A 23,928-nucleotide genomic window follows, 5' to 3' on the forward strand; every position below is an offset into this window, starting at 1 on the left:
TCAGAGGTATGCCTCCTACAACTGACAATTACAATCTGATTCCCTAAGCAAGTACTCCAACCATTATTTTCTATTTTTGTCACTTTCCATTTTAACCCATCCTTTTTTGTACGGAGTAATACTTACTTTGTGTTATTCTATTTTTGGACTACCGTCTCTACCATCTTAACCCTTTAATTCCACAACAATTATTCTTTTTCACACATTCTCTATTACTTTATTCACCTTGTTCTTATACTCACTCACCTTGTTACATTCTCTCTCTTACTTTATCCCACTTTATGTTACACCCACTCACCTTCTTCAATATATTCTTGAATTATCTACATACATAAAAAAAATGAAGAATACATCCCAATATAAGACTCCCTCCCTTAGATAATCATTAGATATGCCCTATATTTATAAGTATATGCTAAATAAATAAAAAAATAAAAAAAAAATAATAAAAAAAGGTATAATGATTATTTCAAATTATCTAGCATGTGACCCTAAGTATATGTAATAAGGTATAACAATTATAATTTCAAATTTATCCAACCATGGCACTAAAGTTCTTGTCACATTTGATTTGTACCTTTTCATGCTATGAGTATTGATGCATCAAATCTTTACATGATGACATCTTATTATACATTTATACCTCATTATTTCAAGGGTTTTGACTTTTTAACAGCTATACAAGGAAGATCAATCGAGTGGTTCATAAACGGCATGTTTAAATTCTGTGATATTCTCACCCTCTTTCCAACAAATCCCAGTTATAAGCGAAACATAAATGAGTTTCTCCAAAATTCTTAGACCATCAATTGCAATCCACATTAAACTCTTCTTTTACTATTCCATAAAATTAAGGATAAAATATTTTACTCCATTATAAAAGGACAATTATTAGATAGGTCTTTCTTTGTCTTCTTTGCATTAGAGAGGGGGAGGGGGTTTAAAAGTTATCCTCATCACTTATTTTCGTCTAATCAACTCACAAACTAGTTACGAGTATGCCATGCGCCAACCTTACAGACAAAAACGTGTCAAATGATTTAGCTTCAACCTTGTTGAGGGATTAGAGGTTAACGCCTTGACTGTATATTATTTTGCATGTGTGGTAATTGCAACCATCTGGTGTAGACTGTAGAGTACAGTCAATTTTCCCATCTTAAACAAGTGATTCCAACCCCAAGAAAGGAAAAATCGAACCTTTAAATAATCAAAACTATAATAGAACTAGCAGCCATTGACATCATATTACTACTTTACCACTAGCCATTTCAGCTGGACAAAACAGTTGCTGAAATGCTGACTATTCCACCCACAAGTCCCATAAAATGGATATAAGTGCTTCCATACTAAACTCTTAAAGATTTGTGTACGAGGCAAAGTACTTTTGGGTTGTTTTGCTGCTAAGTTAACAAACATAAGAGACTAAATGCAAAGGAGTTTAACAAATATCCATACGGACCATAACAAACTAATAGAATGACTTACTTGCGGCATAGTTGCGCAATATCCACATTGAGCTGATTAACTCGTTCTAATTTTTCTGCAGATGTAAACACATAAGCAGTTCCTTAAGTCAATTGATATGCCTACACAAATAATATAGTGAAATCAACATTACACAGGTGAAGTACCACTACAGAGATGGATGCCTCCCTTCTCAAAATCAACACGTAAATAATGGGCTGCCCTTTGGGTTTCTGAGTTGGGGATGTTGCCTTCTAGCTCAGCTTTCGTCACAGCATTATACAGACAGTGATTTGTATTCAAATACTGTTTTCCATTGGAGACAGAAAAATAGCAAATCAGCAAATTTATAAAAGATCAGGCACCTAAAGAATAATTTGGACTGGCAGTATAACGATTTGCCTAAGAACTAAAAATAAACAGACTATGTAGCAAGAATAAATGCTAGGAAATCTTTTTCAGACTGAGTCTTTTCACATGTTTTCCATTGGAAGGGGGATAAGAGAAGAATCAATTTGATAGAAAGAGGTGGAATCAGCATAGAAAACTGTGCAGATGTTATTATATAATGAGACATACAGGTATTTAAAAAAAAAAAAAAAACAATAATAAAAGGATATGAATAAAGCAAATGACGGAACCAATTAACAGTTCAAACAAGAATTGGCATGAACTAGCAGACAAATTAATAGACAATTCTTAAAATAGTCTCCTATAACAGGACATGACACAAACCTATCAGTAACCAACCAAAACTATTCTACAGAATCTTGTTGTACAACATATATTACTGCATTTCACATGCACTCCACGAAGAAAACAATTTGCTCCTCTCTTTTTGCTCTGGTAATCAATTGAAATAATTTGAAAAACAAGTGAAGGGCTAAACAGTAATGAGCTAATCTACAGCCTGAAATCTCTGAAGCATTACCCATTAATTAGAGTAATGAAACAAATAAGCAAAAGTTTTAAAAGGGTTACATGAAGTATCTTTCCAGTTACACAGGACATGCTAGCAGATATTGTTGAATGGCACAATATCTATCACTTTGCAAGTCTTCTTTCCTCTCCTTGTAAACCTTCTTCCCACTTTGTTAGCAAACTAACAAGCATTCCTGTTCTAGCTTATAAATTCTCCACTTACTTTAAAGGAAATCTAAGGCTCCATTTGGTATGACAAAATACATTTTCAATGGAACACATATTTTCAAGGAAAACCATGATTGCAAATTAGTTTTTCTTGGTTTGTTCCTTACAAGAAAAGTAAAAAAGAAATTGAAATTGGGGATGAATAGGTTAAGATAGATGAGTAAATAAAAAAAAAAGGTAAGGAGAAGAGAGGAAGATGTGGCTTCCATTCTTTTGTAGAGGAAACTATTTTCCATTGAGGGAAAATTGTTTTTCACCCTTCACAAACCACACAAGAAAATGAGGGAAGATAGGAAAATCACTTTCCATGAAAATATTTTACATCAAACCAATTGCTCCCTAAATGAAAATTAATCAAAAAGTCCAACCAGGGAATATTATAGTTAAGTAGGACCGTCAAAATTACTCACTGCACTGGTTTATGGCTTAGTGTGGAATACAGATATTATTGAATAATAAGCAGCCTTACACAGATTTAGAAAGAAAATGTCAGCAACATGTGGTAAAATTGTTTCCTATTTTAGATTTTCACAGCTTGTCACCCTTTTTCTACGATTTCAATTTTACAAAAACATAATTGACCATGTAATAGTAGTTATTCACCTATTATTCTGAAACTTTTCATTTAGCAAACATGGTAAACTTTTTTTTTTTTTTAAACAACATATAGAATTCATAATTAGTACTCTACACAACTTTTTGCTATAAATAATTTGAACTTCCTCATTGTATGTCAAGATTGTCAACTGTTAAGCAATGTATGTGCAAGCATTAGCATTAGAAAGGCCAACTATTCATCATGCAATATTGGAGGATTGGAGCACACAAATGGCAATTTCACTTTGAAAAATCAAATTCCACATAAACCATACATTCATTCGTTTATGTCTTTCTAAGTTTTGGATCACACAGGGTCAAGATAGCCGAAATAATTGAAAACTTTCTTCAATATAAGTTTCCGTGATCCATATAATTCAACAAACATCCATACATTAACCAGATAACATAGGATTAAAATAATAAACCACAATAATGAATAGATTAGAAGTCACCTCACATGTAGATATTCATCCATTCTCATGGATGCAACATTAGCTTGCTCCACAAATTCCCTAAAAAGTCACTCCAATTTTAATAAAATTAACTTTAAATATACCAAGATTCCAAGAATAATAACAAATTTCAAAAATCACCTGTCAGGGTGAGTATGTCTACATAACTCAGCTGAATCCACCACTGAACAAACCTAACAAATCCGAAAAAAGAAAAATTAAAAAATATATTCAAGAAAAAACCCTAAATTACAAGAAAATTAAACTTACAGTGTCGGAAATCTCATCCATAGCGCGAATGATTTCAGCAGAAGAAGGCATAGTAGAAATGTAATTGATGAGCTCTCCAGACCTAAATTAGATACAATAAATTGAAATCAAAAATTCAATTTCAAAATCAAAATTAGGGCAAAAGAATTACAAACCGTTCGATAGCATCGTCGACGAAACGCTGGAAACCTTTGGGAGTTTTCAAATGAGAGAAACCGTAAAGACCAGTTTGTTTAGCATCAGCAGTAGCAGCAGATGTTCGGAAAGCTTGAATGCAATGTAAAAATGGCTTCGGTCGAAAGAATTTTCTGGAGTAGGAGATGATTAGTGCCGCCATTTTCGAGGTTTTTGGAGAAGACGAGTTGCAGCGTGCGTTTTACAGGAAGAGTGAATTAGTGGAAGCTGATTCAGAGGTCAATCAATTTGACGCTAATTTTTTTTTTGTTTCAGTTTATTACAAAGACGGCCTAATCCTTTAAGGGGTTTATAAACGATTTGTACTAATAAAGCTGACAAGCCAACTACAAAATGGTGATTGGGGATACACTTAAAACGGAGGAAATCGTATCTTTAACCCCTCGCAAGAATTATTAGTGGGTGGGGATTGGAATATAAACCGCCCAAATTGCTAAAACTGAGCTATTGGGATTAGCCTTAAGGGTACTTTGTTCAATTTAAAGCATTTTTATTTTAGTGGTTAAACTTCTAATTATTTTCTATTTCATTGCAACTTTCATTCACAAAATTCTCATCTAATAATCTAATTCACTCTTACTATCCCCATTTTATTTGCTGCATTACATAGATATAAGCTTGATCAACAAATTATGTTATCCTTTTGTTTTATACCCGCAAAAACTAAGTGGAGCATATGGAGCTATTCCTTCACACATGATACACCTGCACAAAACCCTAAAGCGTGTCTTATTTAAACTAAGTGTGAAGTGTCACAAGTTACTAGTTTTTTACTTACTTCATTAGGAAACTACCCCAAAACCAACATATGTCAATTATCAGGTGACATTCCATAATAAAATTTAATTCAAACCCATAAATTGGGGAGATAAAATAAAGGTTTTTGGATTTATTGTTTGCCATACAATGTGCTAAACACTCATAAATGAGTGAAAAAGAGTTTTCACCATAAGAATCTGTTGTTGATACATAGTTCACCATTTGGTTGTAATTTGGTTGTGTTTAGCTTTTGATAGAAGTTATAGAATCATACATACATTATAGAATCATACATACAAAAGAGCAAATATAGTAGATAAATGACATATTGGATAGCGAATGTAAAAACATCTTAATTATATATTATACTTATTATAAGTACATATTGGTTCAATGTACATTGATTCTTTTATTAGCCTACAACTCCTCTATAAATTAGGAGTTTTATACTCCTTAAGAGCAAGATCTATTTTTGTGTTTAATCTTATCTCTATAACCCACATCTACAACATAAGCGACAACTTGAGTTCATCAGTATATTTCCACCATTCTCTATTAATCGCAACATTTGAAGTATCACACATCTCAACACATTAATTTAACCTTTAAAATATAAAGTACATTGATCGATATGAAAAAGTTCATATACATAACTACTTTATATTCTATACTAATCTATTAAAATACGTTCCTAAAAACGTCTATGTGCCACATAGACTTCTTAGTGCGCCACGTCATATACTCAATTTCTCAATACACCACATCACTCATGCAACCACCAATAGCACTATATGATGCCTTATCCAAATTTATAAAAAATATATGGATGAAAAGGCTCAAACACCCCACCTCTAAGAAGAAAAGTCATTGTTTAATCATCTAAGTGATTGTCACGTGTGTTACAATCTTGCATACAAATTTATGTTATACTACAAAAGTATTGAAAACATATATAAATTACAGAGTATTAAATGTCTTTTAAAAAATTAACAATTGCGTGCATAACTAAAAATAGAGCAATCCGAATCAACGCCCGAGTCATACTAGAATTTGTTATATACGCCCATGTGTATCGTACACCCAGGTGTATCGTACACCCATATATATTTTGTTCTCATTTTGATGATTGCTTTTCTTTTAATCATCAAATGAATAACAAAACTAACATTAAATTAATTGGGTGTACGGTGCACCCGGGACTACATAACAATCTATCGAGTTATACACTACTTAATTACGACTATTAATAAGTATTATGTAAAGATGACATAAAATTAAAAATTAGTGGGAAAGCACAAATACTCGTGGCAGGCACGTTGGTTATAAAACGCATTACGTGTGTCCCTCAACCCTTCCATTTCCCGCGAAAATCTCTCTCATCTCATCTCTCTCCTTCTAACGGTCTCTGTCTTTCTCTCTCTTACTTTCTCTCTCCTCTGTCTCAGTCCACTCAACCCATTCCAACAATGTCGATCATATCACAAAACACCCCTTTTTTCCCTCTTTCTCTCTACCCTTATCCTTCCTAATTTCCCGCCACCGTTAATCATGACCGGTTCTCCGCCCTCAACCACCGCTTCCACGCCGTCTACGACCCCGAAGTCCAAAACGACGAAAACAAAACTCAAGAAATTCCCCCAAATTCAGGTTCCGGATAACCCAGTTAGGGTTTGTAATGACGGTGATGAATTTGAATTTCATAATAATAACAATAATTATAAAAATGGCGAAGATGGAGATGATGAGGCGTCTCCGATTGCACCGGCTATGCTTGGATTGAATTGTATTCGTACTCGATCTATTCCTTCTATCATAATCCCGTCGTTAGCGGGTTCTCCTCTTGCTAATAATAGTAGCAAGTCGGGTTCCGAAGATGTTGTTAAGGATGAAGGTAGTAAGGGTGCGAGTGGGGAGAGAAGAGAGAATAATGCTGCTACCAGGAAGAAGTTTGTTGTTCCTGATATTAATTCCCTTTCTTCCGCTGAATTTCTAGGTTTGTTCAATTTTTCGAACAATCTGCTCTTGTTATGTGTTGATTTTAATTGTTTGTGTTCGATTTTAGATGCTCGAATTGGAATTAGATTATTTTTCATGGGATGTTATTGTTTGAGATCTTTTTAGTTAGTTTGTATGACATAGATTGTTGAGTACTCGGGCGAAAAAACCTGGCAATTGGCATTTTTATGGTGTGAAAATGGGTTGAATGTTTGTCAATGCCACTTAAATTAGCTGGTAAAGTATTTAGGAAGTTATATTTTGTAAGGACCTAAGTTTATGTTGGGTTTTGTACTACCTAGGTGTAATATAGTGATAACTTCCAAAAGCAATGCCTAGTTTCGTATTTTTAAGTACATAAGGAAGGCGGTACGTAGGTACTTTGATTTAGAATAAGGAGTCCAATCATGGTGTTTTACAAGATTATGTGCTTATCTTAATGTGAAAGTTCGGAATATATACCATATTTCCCATGTGTGGAACAAGATTATTGTGATTCTTTTTTCTCAGCAATATTAGCCCCTCCTTTGAAAAAGCTAAAATCTACGAAAAGCTAGAGGCAAACATAATACGAAGATTGAAGACTTAGCATTTGTATTGGTATCTATTGCTAACTTGGTGAATGTGTTTGTTCTTAGGCAAAAAGGTTACTTGGAGTCAGTCGAAGTCACTTAAGTTTTCATCACCCACAAATGCTGGTCTTGAGGTAATGGATGCATTCTTGCAAATAGTTTTGTCAGCTTAAAAAAAAATAAAAAAATACTTGACTCCTACTACTTCTACATCTCTTTTTAATGTAGTTGGTCTAATTTCTTGCCATATATGCTTTTATTTTTTCAGGGAAATGCATCACTGATAAAGGAGATGCAGTCTCCCCGTTTCCAGGCTGTTTTGCGTGTTACAAGTGGTCGTAAGAAGAAAACACCAGATGTAAAAAGCTTTTCTCATGAGCTTAACTCTAAGGGAGTTCGTCCTTATCCCTTTTTGAAGTCCCGAGCATTTGGTCATATGGAAGAAGTTATGGTAATGATCAGGGAAAAGTTTGATAATCTGAAGGAGGAAGTCAACATTGACTTGGGGATCTTTGCTGCAGATTTAGTTTGTATACTTGAGAAAAGCACAGAGTGTGAATCAAATTCGAGGGAGGGCTTGGAGGATCTATTACTTATATCTCGTCAGTGTGCAACTATGTCTTCAGAGGAATTTTGGTTTAAGTGTGAGATCATTGTTCAGGATCTGGATGATCGCAGACAAGAACTACCAATGGGTACGCTTAAGCGTGCTCATTCTCGCCTTCTCTTTATCTTGACTCGTTGCACTCGACTTGTTCAATATCAGAAGGAGAGTGGCTATGTAGAAGAGCACATTTTGAATCTTCACAAGCTGAGTGATCTTGGAGTCTATCCAGAGAAAATCCCTGGGTTAGAAAGTATTGACTCTGACAATACACTTGCTGAGAAGGATAGAAATGATAAGCTGCGGAAGAAATCAGATAGACAGCAACCCTGTCTGACATTGAAACATGATCATCTATACATTAGTGGTGCTGATGGGGTTGAGGTTGGCACGGCCAGAAGTCAAGATTCAACGACAAGTAGCTATAGAATGTCTTCTTGGAAGAAGTTTCCATCTGCTGCTGGAAAAAACAGGAGAGATCCTGATGCTGTAAACACACCATCTAAGGACCAGTCAGGTGCCTTTCAGAGTAAAGATGAAACAATAGGAACTCCTGGATCTTGCCCAGGAAACACAGATGTATCTATGGGGGGAAAAGTTGTTTGGGGAGACCAACAACAAATTACATATGAAAATTTCATAGTCTGCCGCATTTGTGAGGTTGAAATACCAATTGTGTTTGTGGAGGAGCACTCTAGAATCTGTACAATTGCTGATAGATGTGATCTGAAAGGATTAACTGTAAATGATCGGTTGGAGAGAGTTGCAGATACTCTTGAGAAAATATTAGAATCCTGGACGCCAAAAAGCACTAGCCCTGATATGACTAGAGTATCCACCTCCAGTATGACAGAAGAGCTGGATGGGTTATCACCTAGGAAAAATGACTTGTCCTACAAAATATCTGATGATATGCTTGATTGTATTCCTGAAGCTGATAATTGTTTTGCCATGTATGATCTGAACTTCTCTCCAGGCATTTCATGTGAGACTAATTGCTCTCCTGATGTCAATAAGAAGACTTCATCAGCAGGAAGCTCGACACCGAGATCACCATTAACACCACGTACAAACCAGATAGAATTGCTACTGCACAAAAGGAAATCAATATCTGAGCATGAAAACAATCAGCAGGTGCAAAATCTGTTCAGAAATTATTTTCTTCTTTCAAGGTTTTTTCAACCGAATCTTGCCATGGATTTGTTTTCTTCCTTTTCCCTAGAATTATTGTAGTAGCTTGATTATTAGTCTGATCATAACCTTAGATGTGTCAGGTGTACCTGAAAAAGGAGTAGTTTTGAGGTGAGTGAGTTCATTGGTGCTGAACAACAGAAGTGAGAATAGTGTGGTCATTTCTTGGTCACGACATTGCTTGAGTAGATGGAGTGTTCGAAGACTCTTCCTATGTTTTATTCTAATCGTACTGTACATTAATTTGTATTTGACCTTTATCCGCTTGCATTAGTCTATTCTTCTATAATTTTAAATGCCACTTTTCTGAGTCCAGATCAGTCTATTGGCTCACTGTTTTTCTTAAAATAATGAAACAATAAATATAAATAATTTTTTAATGATCACAACCCCAGGTGCCTTACCATTTGAGAAACATCTTTCTGTACTTGATTCAAATTACTGACAAGACCACAAATATGCAGATTAAGAAGCTACTGGATATTGCTCGTGCTATTGCCAGGGTAAATAAACATGATTACAGCACATTGGAGTATATGATTGACCGTCTTGAAGACCTTAAGTATTCCATCCAGGATAGAAAAGTTGATGCTCTTGTTGTTGAGACGTTTGGAAGGCGCATAGAGAAACTTCTGCAGTGAGCTCAACAACTTAATAAACTTATTCTTTTGCGAGACATAGAATACATCCACATTTTAATGATGCAAGGAGCTTTAATCTTATTATTTAATACTTTACCTTATTCTTTTGTTTTTCTTGTTGTATGTATTATTAGGGAGAAATATGTCCAACTATATGCCCAAATAGAAGATGAAAAGGTCCACTCATCTCAAACATTGGCCGATGAAGATAGTTCAGTGGAAGATGAAACCACACGAAGTTTACGAACAAGTCCAATTAATACAAGTACCAAGGACAGGACATCAATAGAAGATTTTGAAATAATCAAACCAATTAGCAGAGGAGCATACGGACGGGTTTTCCTTGCTAGGAAAAGAGCAACTGGTGACTTATTTGCTATAAAAGTGAGAACTACTGCTTTATTCAGATTTGAGAAAAATTAGGTTACTCTTCCTAAAATGCCATTCCACTATATAATTTTAGTTATTATTATGTGGAAAATTTGTCTTCAGTCCGTGTCTCAAACTGCTTAGGTTCTGACATGGTGTACTTATTTAGGTAAGTGGGGTGGGGAGTAGCAAGGAGGGAGTGACTCAGTTTCTTAAGAGTCATCTTTTGAAGTTTTATTTTTATTTTTATTTTTACCAATCTAGCTTACACCTATGCAAATACTTTTTCGTCAGGACTAAGGATTGAACAAAAAATGTTCTTGTGTCCTTCCTAATGGGAAGAAACACATGAAGATATTTAAAATATGCTGACAAAATCTGTTGAAAATGCTGTTTGAAATATTCAGATGTGTTAGGAATCAGGATAGTGAAAGCTGCTTTATAGTTTTGGCTGCATTTTATATGTCTTTTTGATCATATCTGGCCACCAAAACTTGTTTTGTGATTAGAAAAAGATATATACTACTACATTGTCACCTTTTTGAATTACATGTTGCTTTTCTTGCTTCCATATGTTGATATCAATTTTGTCCATATATTTCTTCAGTTATTACTTATTAGTAAATCTGACAACAGTTTTTAAGGAAAATTGTTGTCTAATGTTACAATAATTGAGGTAAAATGATTTTAAGTTCCTACAAGAAGTGTCATTTGAGTATATTTTTGTTTCCATTTCTGGGATATATTCCTATTTAATATGCTGGAAAATTGAAGGAGTAACATGCAGATGATAGCATATGATACACTCACTCATATGAGTTACCTGCTAGGCTGTGAGGAACCTGTTGTTACCTCTTGAATCAACGTCGTTTAAGATACTAAGGGGAGTGTATGTGAAAACAATGCATTAGGATCTTCATTGGAGAATTAAAGCCTTATCATAGATCCTAATAGCCTGTGTACCTAAACTTCACAAAATTGTACGAAATTTAGGTGCCTAATCTTTTGATGGCTACTATAGTCTACTGCAGATAGTGAATTTAGTAAGTACGAAGATAGCTGATAGGCAAGAATCTATTTCTCGAGGTAAGGTTGGGCATTTGATTGTAAAATAATCATTCTTTATGGAACTAATAGGAGATAATACAGAAGCAAGTGATTGTCTGATTAATCGGGTTGCTCACATATCTGAAATTTAACATCACCACCATTTTCTCTTCATGTATTCCTAACTTTCTAGTGACAAAAAAATTTGTTCACACATAAATTCCTGTGTGTAGATTAATAACAATTTTTTGTTGTTGTTCTCCGGTTCACCCCAACCTTCTTTTATAGAATGGATCAGTTACTTAGATGTCATAATTATTCTTTCAGGTTTTGAAGAAAGCTGATATGATCCGTAAGAATGCAGTAGAAAGTATATTGGCTGAGCGGAATATTCTAATAACGACACGAAATCCTTTTGTGGTAGGAAGGGATTTTGCAACTCTGCTCTTTTTTTTTTATATAAATTATTTATTTATTTATTAATAAAATACAGATGTAAACAAGTTCTCTATTTCACTTTCATTATCTGATGGTGAGCAGGTCAGATTCTATTACTCTTTCACTTGCAAAGAAAATCTTTACCTGGTAATGGAATATTTAAATGGAGGTGACCTTTATTCTTTGCTAAGAAATCTTGGATGCTTAGATGAAGATATGGTCCGTGTTTATATTGCTGAAGTTGTAAGTTTGCTTTACCTCCTTTTCTGCTACAACTCTGCTTAGGGTAGTCTTACGTAATACTTTGTATTTCATGTTTTCACACTAGCATTGTATATCTTGTAGCAGTCTTCTTTTCCTTGTTTCCTATTCACCCCCTTCATTTCAGGTTCTTGCATTGGAGTACTTGCATAAACTAAATGTTATCCATAGAGATCTGAAGCCTGACAACTTGTTGATTGGCCCTGATGGTCACATAAAGGTAATTGTCTCTTTTCAATATAACTTTTACCTGATGATTTAGCTCTCATTGTTTATTGGTTAACTGGAGATATGTTTACCTATAGTGATACTGAATTGCTTAGGTTATATGGAAAATCACAAGAAAGATAGTATTTATTTTCCCCTCATATATTTTATACTGTAATATTCTATATCATAAAGCACAGGGGCGCACAGAAACAAATGAATTAGGACAATAGGAAACAATTCTTAGAACTCATTTTCTCCTCATTATATCATTATACAATAACTATAATACTTCTTTCATGCTTTATGTCTGTACCTTTATGTAAGTAATACGGTTGTTGAAGTATATTATTGTGCTTGATAATGTTAATTGATCTCCTTTGCCATTCTCACAAATCTCTTATGCCTACTGCTGCAGTTGACAGATTTTGGGCTTTCTAAAGTTGGCCTTATCAACAGTACTGATGACTTATCGGGTCCATCAGTTGGCAACTCTGGTTTTCTGGGTGATGAGAAACCTGGTTCTGCATTTGATCAATCACCAAGAGAGCAACGTCAAAAACACTCCGTTGTTGGCACTCCTGATTATCTAGCACCAGAGATACTTCTTGGCATGGGACATGGTCTGAAATGTCTTGTTTTGCCTTTATTTATTCTATAGTAGTTTATTTCTTCCTCTTTATTCTGCTTATATCATGTCCCTTAAATCAGACTTTACAAATTTATCCAGGTGCAACTGCTGATTGGTGGTCTGTAGGTGTTATTCTCTTTGAGCTGCTTGTAGGAATTCCACCATTCAATGCAGAAAGCCCTCAGGTGACTAGTCGGCTCATATAGGAGATGGAAATGATTTCTCAATTGATCTGGTTGGCAGTACTAAAAATAAATGTTTCAATATTTACGGCGGTTGTTTGCCCATGAGTCGGGCAGTAATTGTTTAATAAATCATCTGCTAAAGTCATCAACATATTATGTAGAGTTGAAATTTATCTTTGAATCTGTCAAATTAGCAAATAGGTGGCCTAGCAAATTACAATAGCTATAGCCTTCACTAATTTGTTAGGATGCTTGCATTGTTCTCTTTGGCATCATTTACTCATGAGATGGTAAGTTTGCCAGGATGCTATTCATACCTATTGTTGAGACTGGACTGTTGCATTGAGATATTATCTTGGCTCCATCCCTTTAATGAAATTTCTGTCATCATCGTGATTTAGGTTTGTTTGCATGTTGTAATTGATGTCTCCTTTTCTCATTTCAGAAAATTTTTGACAACATTATGAACCATGATATCCCATGGCCCAAGATACATGAGGAAATGAGTTATGAAGCATATGACTTAATTAACAAGTAAGTTTTCTGCCTTAGACACACTGAACCATGATAATTTTGACCTTTCACATTGAAATTTTGAGCAGCTCTGAAATAAAAATTGATGGTACAGTCTGATTGGTCTTGTTCTTATATAGCAATATCCCCCCGCACCCCACCCCCCCAACACACACACACACACACACACCCACACCCATCCGTAAACTTGACTGTATCTCAAGTCCATTTGAATCAAAATCTTTCTCAAACAATCCAACCTAGAGTTGTTACAACTTAGAGTATTAGTAGATACCCTTCTTAGTACATAATTTTTTTTATTCCTGAAGACTTGTTACAACCTAGAGTATGCAAAGTTTTATTTCACTAGGCATGCTACAGCCTACAACTCGCTGAAATGTTGTACTGTGTATGTAGCTGAATACTAAATGGTATTTGTGCATTATACCTTAGCAACTTTCCACGAAAAGTTATAACTGAATATGATTAAGTAATGGATAATTTTGCTTTAATTGAATCTTTTCCTATGACAGATTATTGATAGAAAATCCTGTTCAACGACTAGGAGCTACAGGGGCCAGAGAGGTAACAGAGTTAAACTTAGATACTTAGATTATGTGGGCAGATTTTTTGAATGTGGAAATTTAAGATAGTTGGAATTGATCAACAGGTGAAGTTACATCCTTTCTTCAAGGATGTTAACTGGGATACCCTTGCGAGACAAAAGGTATCGTTAGAATCTCCTTTTTTAAAATACTACCAGGTAGGTAATCCATTGTTTGTCTACTGATGTATCCCTTTGTAGGCTATGTTTGTACCTTCAACTGAAGGTGCTTTTGATACTGGATACTTTATGAGCCGCTATGTATGGAATCCGGAGGAAGACCAAGTATTTGGAGCTAGTGACTTTGATTACATGTCTGAGAGTTGCAGTGATACTTTTAGCAGTGGAACTTTTAGCAATGCAGCTGATGAAGATGTAAGTTTAACTCTTTTCATGTCAACGTAATAATTGTAATAACCAGATTGCACTTGTGTCTTTTACTAATTATCTTGTCTTCTGATATGTTTGAACCAGAGAGATGAATGTGGTAATTTGGCAGATTTCGGAAATAGGGACCTAACAGTGAAGTACTCCTTCAGCAACTTTTCTTTCAAGGTCAGATATTCTTAGATGCTTCTGTCCCATCAAAGAACTACTTTTTGAAATATAACTCTTAATGGAAACAGCATCCCATTGTGATTTTAATTGTTTTTAGTTAACTCGTGCTTATTTGTTGATTTATAGAACATCTCGAATCTGGCATCTATTAACTATGATCTGGTAGTGAAGAGCATTAGGGAAGAACAAGATCAATCTGAGCCTTCCATGCGATGACAAACTTGAGAAACATTATACTAGCTACTTATTGGACTAACAGCTGAAACATTTTTGTCACGGACTTCATGTTAACACTCCTAACTCTTTGCTAATACTTGAGGGGAAAAAATTAGCTCTGTTCGACCTCACGGTTCAGGAGAAGAGTCTCCAGCAATCGAAGATGCAGAAAGTGTCAAATCTGCCTTGTCCAGGTCTGCAGGAGCTCTTTGTCCCTAATAGCCTCCCTAGACTGAGATATTTGGTCCATTCTGGAGGTTCTATTGTTGTAGTTTCCTTGTAACATTAACCAGTTATAGATTAATAGGAAATGGGAACTTCTTAGTGCTACAAAATGTGGATACTTTCTTATCGGCCAAGTATGGTTCCCCCTTGTAAATAGAATCCTGTTCTGAGTATATGAAAATTTTGCATTTTTGCACATTGGTAACTTCAACTTTTAACCTAACAACTAATATGAATGCTGTCTTCAGCTTGTACATATTTTCAATGCAGTGTAACTATAAGTAGGGTTAGCCTTGCATTTTATCGCCCTGGAAAATTAAGCGATAACATTGGTGTTTGTATTTTTCACATTTATGTACTACATTTACGATTCACCAAGCTCTGCTAACAACCTGTGAGATTTTTTGAAAATTGACATGTTTTGGTTATGTATACCAAATACTCAATGCAACTGCACAAAATAAAAAACTCCATAGAAAATATTACTTCGTATTTCCCTTTTATGATATACATATACTAGCTCGAACCGGTGTAAATGCATGGTAAATCAAAGCCATATACTAGCTCGAACTCGTGTAACGGTGTAAATGCGTTGTAAATTTAGGTGTAAATGCGTTGTAAATCAAAGCCATATACTAGCTAAAAAAAAATTGGCCTATGCAGGTCTCGAACCTGCGACCTTCGCGTTATTAGCACGACGCTCTAACCAGCTGAGCTAATAGGCCTATTTGTTGGAATTGTGTCTCTTAAACAAAATTTCCAGAAAATACGTATGCATCCTAACTGTTCGACGAAATGTCTCAGTGAAACTCAAGGCGGAAACAAATTATGAAACCGTCCCGCAAATTTGCATCCAAACACACATACAATTAGAATAATGTTGAGGCGCATCTCTTCCCATCTTTCTCCTCTTCTTCGAACTCCCAATTCATCTCTTATTTCCTATGTCAATCAGGTACATTTTTTTTTGGCTTTTCTGTTATTATCTTGCTATGTTTAATTTCTGGGTGTTCTGTTTTTCAATGATTTTTGAAAGAAATTTGGTTTTTTAATGCATAATATATGATTTTATTTGGGTTGAATGTTCTGGGTTTTGTTAATCTTAGCTGGAAACACTTAAATAAATGTGGAAAAAGTAACCCCATTTGGAAAAAAGAAGGAGAAATGTTGAAAAAGTAGACTTTATAAGATTGATGAGCTAATGATTCGTTGCAGATTGACTGTTTGATTGGAAATTATGTCAATGGCAATATTTGTAATTGTGGATTGTTCCTTTTTGATCTGGGTACTAGCTAATTTGAGACCCTTGCTTTGAGTTTTACTGTTGATTCCCATATTTTAATTTTGAGTGGTTTTTAAAAGGAGTAATGTATTTGTTAGATCTGGATATAGTTAACTTTGGAAAGATTACTATGAATATCATCTGAAAATGCAGTATCATCTGATATAATCAATTTTGACATTGAGAGAAAAGGTTTATTTATTAATGTTATGCTTCAATGGACTTGAGAGCATATTGTACTGTGTACCTGCTCTCGAATGACGTGGTAATGATCATATTGATCAAAGGCAGAAAGAAGGGTCTACCTTTAGATTGTCAGCGTTTGTCACTAAAGTTGGGAGTACATGCTCTAACGTGCACCTAACTTAGTCATGATAGATTGATAGAAGGTTTATTATTGTAATTGCATGAAGTTGTGAGCTTCATAAGGAAACTAATAGCCTTCAGGTCTGTTCTCTAAGAAATAATCCTTTACTGGTGCTTCAGTGCATTTTTTTTTTTGTGTGCTTTATATAAGAGAAAGGGATGGTTTTTTAGTTATGTGTCCAAGAATTAATCTCGGCCAATTACACTATGTTTGGATAACAATGGAGAATGGAAAGGGAGGGGAAAGAAAAAGAGGGAAGGGAAAGGGAGGGGAGGGGAAGGGAGGGGAGGGAGAAGGTGACATTCCATTTCCTTCCAAATATCTCCAACAATGGAGGGATTTAGTTAAATAAAAGAAGAAGGAAAATGGATCCTTCTATTTCTCTCCCTTTTCCTCCTTGCATTAGATATCCAAACAATAGATGATGCATCCCTCCTTTTCTCTTCTCTTCTTTTCCTTCCATTTCTTTCTATCCAAACATAGTGTTAATGTTTATATATGATTAGTTGCATATTGTCACGAACCTTTCATTTGGTTAGGCTGAGCTTATTGATTCATCAATATATCTTTACCAATCATTTTATTCTGCAAATACGGTGACATTGTTTGTTTCTTTTTTCAAACGGGTTTTAACAATTTAAAGTAAATGGTCCCAGAGTAAAATATATGGAATTAGGGATGCTTAATTTGGAGTTGTAATCTCAATGAGACTAAGAGAGTTATGAGGAAGTACTAACTAGGTGCTTCGAGCTTTTTTTTTTTTGGAGGGAAAGGTGTTTTTGGGCTATGGATGCTTTGATTCTCAATGATCAGGACTACACTATATGGGACTTAAACTTCCCCTCTGCCCCTCACCCGGCACTTGCACTGCTGCACTGGGCTTTAACTTATGCTGCTGCAAAAGTGTCAGTGGCCTCTTTTGCTTGGTAAAGTATTATAAAAGGCGGCACTCTTCAAGTTGAATAAAAGGGCTGCCCCCCGGGGGTTGGGGGGTGGGCGGGGTGTGATATAGCTGAATATAGTCTCAGTAGGAACAGGTTTTTAGAGCAAATAGAGACAAGTATTTATCCATTTAATATCAGCGAGTCATGAAGTATGTAGTAACTATGCTGTTGTCTTTATACGCAATTCCGACAAATATTTCAATATGGTTGTGGTGTGATATATTGTGGTCGGTAGTTCCCACTCAGTGCTCCTTCATGTGCTATTTCTGACTATCACTTAATGAAGTTTCTAAATTCTTGTTAGCATCTTTCATTAACCTACCTGACTTGCTGTTTCATAAAACTCAGGCTTCTCACTCCTTAAGGATGCTGGAAACATTTAGTACGGATACTGCATTTCCGGTAATTTGTGATTACTGAATTTTAGCGGTAAACTTTGCAATGATTTAAACTGCATTACCCTTAGTGATTGATGGATACAAGTATAATTTTATTTTTTTAATATTGAATCTTGCCTGAGCAGGGTGGCCTGGGTGGCCTGCCTATAGTTGTTAAGTATCAAGCTGATTGTGTTTTTAGTCTAAACCAATATCAGTGTTTAGCACTTACTTTTTGTCTCATGGACAGAACACCTAAATATTCTCGTAAAAAATTATAGATGATGGGCTATCTTTTTATGTTGACGACCCATTAGGTAAGTGGCCATATATTTTGGGAATACTGCTGAAAGACTCCATCCCTAAACATGTGTTTTTCTTCATAATTTTCCATAACCACTTAATACCTCTCCAAAGTGGTATATATTATACAGTAATGAAAATTAATGAACATTTGAGACATTTGGGGATGGACACACATTACCATGGACATTGGCATGAAATTTTCTTCCCACATTTACTTAAAATGAATTAGCAGCACCACCATTTATTACCATCTACCAGAGTCGGTGATGGTTTCGATCTTCTAGTGGTGTCAATAAACATTATCCTACTTAATGCACTTGGATAGTTTGCATCCCCTAGGAGTTGTGATGGGCTATGTTATTCATTTGTTCCGATACATTGAACTGTTTGTGGCCTTAAAACTGTATCTATATGGTAAAGACATAATTTCAAGTGTTTTTGCTTGATTTTTCTTATCTGCTGCAGGTGCAAGGTGGAATTTTGTCCAAAGAGAAGCCACAATTCGTAGCTTTTGTCCTGGGTAGTACTCATGGTTTATTTATGGCCATATGTTCTTGATGCTAGAGGGAGTACAACTGACAATTAGAAATGTTAATATTTTTAATGTGCATTATTAATTGACTAATTGTTATGCTCATAGGTGGTCCTGGAAGTGGGAAAGGTACACAGTGTGAAAAGATTGTGGAGACATATGGATTTACACATTTGAGTGCAGGAGACCTGTTAAGACATGAAATATCCTCTAAAAGTGAACATGGGTACTACTACATTTCTCTCATTAACTGATAGAATGCTCTTGATATTTACCTTGTGAGACTGAATAGTAACTTGCAAAACTTTTGTTTCAGGTCTATGATTCTTGAAATCATCAAAGAGGGAAAAATTGTTCCTTCAGAGGTTACGGTCAAGTTAATCCAGAAGGCTATCAGTTTTCCAGACAATCAAAATCACAAGTTCCTGATTGATGGATTTCCACGAACTGAAGAGAATCGGTTGGCATATGAGCGGATTGTGAGTTTTCTGTAATGGCTGGCTTTTGTGCAATTTCTAACCTGTTTTCCTATCTTCTCCACTCTCCCTAATGTACTAATATATTTTTGTTTGTTTTTTTGTTTCTGTGAGTCTTTTTTTTTTTTTTTTTTTTTACATGTCCTGTTTCTGATGCAGATTGGAGCTGATCCAAACATTGTGCTTTTTTTCGATTGCCCTGAAGAAGTGATGGTGAATAGAATCTTAAACCGTAAACAGGTGCTTTGAATTTTAAGGTTAAAAATCTAGTTTGCTATTTTTTTCTCTCTTTATGGAAGCTCATGTATGTAATGAGTAATGTCTCTTCTTTGTTGTAGGGAAGAGTTGATGATAATGATGAAACAGTTAAAACTCGTCTAAAAGTGTTCAAGGAATTAAGTCTTCCTGTTGTCAAATACTATTCCAAGAAAGGGATACTTCACACGGTAATTATTGACATATCATTTGCCTTTTGGAATAAGTCCAAGTTGTAGTAGTAAATAATAGTGAGCCAGTATTTTTCTGGTGTTGTTTGTTGCAGAGATTGTGTTTTGTATAGAGCACCATGGGGCTGTGACATTGATAGCACATACGAAGTATCTATTATTCCTTGCTTTGGTACTACGTGGTACTTTTAAGTAGGTTTTTGGTTGATGATCTTAGTAACCCCAAAAAAAATATTTTGTCTATGCAGATTAACGGAGTTGGAACTGAAGATGAAATATTTCAGCAAGTTCGTGAGGTTTTTTCTGCATATGAGGTATTTTCTTGGGGATGGGTGTCCACATGAGGCATGTTCTAGATAAGAGGGATGGCTTGAAGCTCTTTTCCTCTTGACACACACAACATTCTTAGGAAGAAACTTAACACCTTTAAAATCAATCAATAGGATTTCTGCATGAACCTTGACCATTTAGAAACTAGGAGAACATTACAGGGTTTGTTTGTCCTTTCCATTATGCTAACGTAGCCATTAAATTTGATCCTCCCTTGCTAACTCTTACTATTTCTTGCCATTTTCCTATGTTATCATGTATATTATGGCTTCTGTGAGCTTTCTTTCTGTGTTATTCTACAATTTTAATATTCCTTGTCTTTAATTGGCAGCCAATAATTAGATGATGGTTCGATGAAGAAACAGTAGTGAAGGAGATCCTGTTGTTTTTCCCAGAGGGATGCTTCTTGGCTCCTGTAATTCTGTGAAGGTCAACCAGTGTCATTTTTCAAGCTAAAATTACAAGTTTTTAGCTTGCAGCATAGCGTCACATCCTTCTCAAGACAAGAGGGATCAATACTCGATAGATACTTTGGGATTAGATGAAATCTTCTACCCCCAGTTCTGCTTCCATCTCAAGTTAGGGAGTGGATAAAATTACAAGTTAATTACTGAAAATGAAATACTTTGTATAGATTATATCAGTTTGACATGATAATTTTCCATTGTATTGGGAATTTGGGAGGAGTGGATGATTTTTATGACTTGTCCACTGTCATCTTTTGTGCCTTTTCTTTTTCATTATACAGGCTACATAATATAAATCTATATTGCAAATCCTGATGGTGCAGACTATTGTCTGACATTCAACTGGTAAATTGTTCATCTTTGCTGACACTGGAGTGCTTTCATTTCTATGCTGGTTAATTTATTTGTTTGTCAACACATTATCAATAACTCAAACGTGTACAAGAATTTACTAGTTTTAAGCTCATGCATGCACAGATTTGTTTTAATTTTGTGCATTTAACTTGGTCATCCTAAATTTTTTTGATAAGTTATTCTTCTGCTAAAAATCAGCATATAAACATGGTGACTATCAGGTTAATTATTTTTGTTATTATGGCAATATATATTTGTACTATGTATTATATTTAAAACTAAAGTTAATTATTAATACTTCGTACAAGAGACCTACATCTTATTCATCAACATTAGAGCGCAAAACAGTTTGGATAAAGCAAAATTCTAATTCGAATTCGGAACCCGAGATTTGACATTGATAATACCCCTTTTCACATTATTGTTGTTGGATAAGAGTACAACTTTCTATTACGAGTTTTCTTATCTCTTCATATTGTTCTTCGCTTGATTTTTTTTTTTTTTTTTTTTTGATAGATTTTTGTTATCTTGCAAAAATGCTGGCAACTTCAGCAGCTTCAACTCCTACCAATTCCTATTCTTTAACTATCAATCCTATCTCTAACAACAATGTTAAGAAACCCAGAAAACATAAACCAAGATACAATAACCCACATCTAACTAATCCTAACAAAGGCAACAATCTTTCATTTTTAGCTTCATCTTCAACCCCACTTCTTCCAATCAAACAAATCCCAGAAAATCAAACTAGAATTGAAGCTCTTGATGCAGTTATTCGTGATCTTGAAGAAGCAAGACTCAAAAATGGCATCATTGTTGATACTCAAACTTATTGTTCACTTCTTGAAACTTGCTTCCGATTGAAGGCCGTTGATCATGGGATTCGAATTCACCGATTAATCCCACAAAAGATTTTGAGCAAAAATGCTGGGGTTGTGTCAAAATTGCTTAGGTTGTATGCTACTAATGGCCGTATTGAGGAAGCACACCAACTGTTTGATGAAATGCCTAGGAGAGATGACTCTGCTTTTGCTTGGAATTCTCTTATTTCTGGGTATGCTGAGTTGGGTTTGTTTGAGGATGCTCTTGCAATTTACTTTCAGATGGAAGAAGAGGGTGTTGAGCCTGATAGTCATACTTTTCCTCGAGCTTTGATGGCTTGTAGTGGAATCGGGTCGATTTGTGTTGGGGAGGAATTACATAGACATGTTGTTCGATATGGATTTTTCGATGATGTGTTTGTGTTGAATGCTCTTGTAGACATGTATGCTAAATGTGGTGACATTGTGAAATCTAGGAAAGTATTTGACAAGATTGTTTACAAGGATTTGGTTTCGTGGAATTCGATGATCCTAGGCTATCTTAACCATGGATTATTAACAAAGGCAATGGAGATATTCCATGACATGCTTAATGCTGGATATGAGCCTGATCATGTTACCATATCAACAGTTGTCTCTAGGACTTCATCGTTAAAAATTGGAGGCCAAATGCATGGTTGGGTATATCGTCGAGGTCTAGAATGGAGTTTGCCTATCACAAATTCTCTGATTGTTTTTTACTCCAATCATGGCCTTTTGGATCAATGCAGGTGGTTGTTTTCCCACATGCCAGAAAAGGATATTGTCTCATGGAATTCGATCATATCTGCTCATAAAAATGATGTTCGAGCATTAACATATTTTGAGCAGATGGAGAACACTGGTGCAACACCTGACGCAATCACATTCGTTGCTCTGTTATCAGCTTGTGCACATCTAGGTTTGGTAAATGAAGGGGAGTCTTTCTTCTCACAGATGACAGACGAGTATGAAATCACCCCGATAATGGAGCATTATGCTTGTTTGGTAAACCTTTACGGAAGAGTAGGGTTGATACATGTAGCTTATGACATTATAACAAGGAAAATGGAGTTTGAGGCTGGTCCAACAGTATGGGGAGCTTTGCTGTATGCTTGTTTCCTACATGCCAATGCAGAAATAGGCGAGCTTGCTGCTCAGCATCTTTTTGATCTGGAACCCGATAATGAGCATAACTTTGAACTGCTAATAAGGATTTATGACAAATTGGGTCGATCAGATGATTCTGAAAGAGTGAGAACAATGATGGTAGACAGAGGTTTAGACTCATAGATAGCATGAAAATTTGACTGCTTTAAACTCTCGGATGATGATGGTAGACACAGGTATACCTGAACCTCCCCTCTAGTTTCTCAGCCTAAGTAACCATCCTGATACCGGAGAGAATTCCGATCCACGGAAACGTACTCACTGAATGTTGCTTGCAGGAAGATCATTGTTGCAGGTTGTTTTCTTCTTTTATTACTACTATTACAAAGTATCATACTTCATTGCTTGTAACACTGAAACTGTACATAATTGGAAAGTTGCTAAGAAAGTCTATATTAATAAGATGTGATTGTTGTATGGGATGTTGAATAACTTTTGTCAATATTTAACTATCAGATTGCACGTCTATCTACCCATTACTTTGCTGCACCATTAAGACTTAAGAAGGTTAGGAAGAAGTTGGTCTATGTCTATACTAAGTACGGAGTACCAGAAAGTCAAGCTCATCTATAAGAGTATGAGACTATGACAGTGGGATTATACCACCTAGGCACTTGAAATTCCAAAACGTAGTATTATAGTTCTCGTGTTCGGTTCAAGTCGGGTTTAGATAGCTTGATTCGGGTCAAAGATTATCAACTTTATTTATTGTATATTAGTAAAAAAAAAAAAAAAATTATATAGTCATAATATTGGATTCATTTTGATCGAACACTTGTGTTCTTTGCTAGTCCTTTTACTATCACGAACACCATATAATGATTTGGGAAGGGCAGTATTATAGTCTATAGTAATACGTGTAAATTTGTTATGACCCTAATGATCTACTTCT

At 35.2% G+C, this 23,928-nt stretch overlaps 3 protein-coding genes, 1 non-coding gene and 1 pseudogene across 8 annotated transcripts in view; 3 read left to right on the forward strand and 2 right to left on the reverse strand.

The window, feature by feature from the left end:
- LOC145631406 (mitochondrial intermediate peptidase, mitochondrial-like) overlaps positions 1–4,295 on the reverse strand; it is a 30,705-nt gene extending 26,410 nt beyond the window's left edge. The window contains exons 1-6 of the mRNA XM_081683475.1: positions 4,091–4,295; positions 3,936–4,017; positions 3,807–3,859; positions 3,671–3,725; positions 1,632–1,770; positions 1,486–1,540 (exon numbers count right to left, since the gene is read on the reverse strand). Coding sequence (XP_081539601.1) covers positions 1,486–1,540; positions 1,632–1,770; positions 3,671–3,725; positions 3,807–3,859; positions 3,936–4,017; positions 4,091–4,272 — 566 coding nt within the window. The 5' untranslated portion in view covers positions 4,273–4,295. The remainder of the gene's footprint in view (positions 1–1,485; positions 1,541–1,631; positions 1,771–3,670; positions 3,726–3,806; positions 3,860–3,935; positions 4,018–4,090) is intronic.
- A 1,973-nt stretch (positions 4,296–6,268) lies between these two features.
- Positions 6,269–15,334, forward strand: LOC145629959 (putative serine/threonine protein kinase IRE). 2 transcript variants are annotated; one of them, XM_081682200.1, is made up of 16 exons: positions 6,269–6,882; positions 7,523–7,590; positions 7,725–9,194; positions 9,716–9,888; positions 10,027–10,276; positions 11,636–11,728; positions 11,849–11,989; positions 12,135–12,227; positions 12,633–12,837; positions 12,945–13,030; positions 13,476–13,564; positions 14,077–14,128; positions 14,214–14,270; positions 14,349–14,522; positions 14,622–14,702; positions 14,832–15,334. In XM_081682200.1, exons 1-16 carry the CDS (start codon positions 6,438–6,440, stop codon positions 14,919–14,921), a joined length of 3,567 nt encoding a protein of 1,188 aa, XP_081538326.1. In that variant the 5' UTR covers positions 6,269–6,437; the 3' UTR covers positions 14,922–15,334. The 2 variants fall into 2 exon arrangements, with proteins under 2 accessions (XP_081538326.1, XP_081538327.1); XM_081682201.1 differs by lacking the exons at positions 14,077–14,128; positions 14,214–14,270; positions 14,349–14,522; positions 14,622–14,702; positions 14,832–15,334 and having other exon boundaries at positions 12,945–13,080; positions 13,476–13,548.
- A 463-nt stretch (positions 15,335–15,797) lies between these two features.
- Positions 15,798–15,871, reverse strand: TRNAI-AAU (transfer RNA isoleucine (anticodon AAU)). Its single transcript has one exon. It is a non-coding gene; the product is annotated as a tRNA-Ile (tRNA).
- Positions 15,872–15,930: 59 nt separating this feature from the next.
- LOC145631408 (putative UMP-CMP kinase 2) lies at positions 15,931–20,917 on the forward strand. 3 transcript variants are annotated; one of them, XR_014112390.1, is made up of 10 exons: positions 15,931–16,101; positions 18,088–18,141; positions 18,888–18,942; positions 19,063–19,180; positions 19,271–19,433; positions 19,590–19,670; positions 19,769–19,876; positions 19,972–20,026; positions 20,125–20,190; positions 20,538–20,917. XR_014112390.1 is itself a non-coding variant. In XM_081683476.1 (9 exons), the coding sequence occupies exons 1-9, from the start codon at positions 16,024–16,026 to the stop codon at positions 20,550–20,552; spliced, it is 738 nt and encodes a 245-aa protein (XP_081539602.1). In that variant the 5' UTR covers positions 15,931–16,023; the 3' UTR covers positions 20,553–20,917. The 3 variants fall into 3 exon arrangements, 1 of the variants encoding a protein (XP_081539602.1); XR_014112391.1 differs by lacking the exon at positions 20,538–20,917 and having other exon boundaries at positions 19,972–20,048; XM_081683476.1 differs by lacking the exon at positions 19,972–20,026.
- Positions 20,886–23,468, forward strand: LOC145631407 (pentatricopeptide repeat-containing protein At4g25270, chloroplastic pseudogene; annotated as a pseudogene). The gene is made up of 2 exons (XR_014112389.1): positions 20,886–21,018; positions 21,544–23,468. The product of XR_014112389.1 is annotated as a pentatricopeptide repeat-containing protein At4g25270, chloroplastic pseudogene (transcript).
- The last annotated feature ends 460 nt before the right edge of the window (positions 23,469–23,928 follow it).

This window comes from Chenopodium album, chromosome 5 (assembly GCF_948465745.1).
Source record: "Chenopodium album chromosome 5, dcCheAlbu1.1, whole genome shotgun sequence".
NCBI lineage: Eukaryota > Viridiplantae > Streptophyta > Magnoliopsida > Caryophyllales > Amaranthaceae > Chenopodium > Chenopodium album.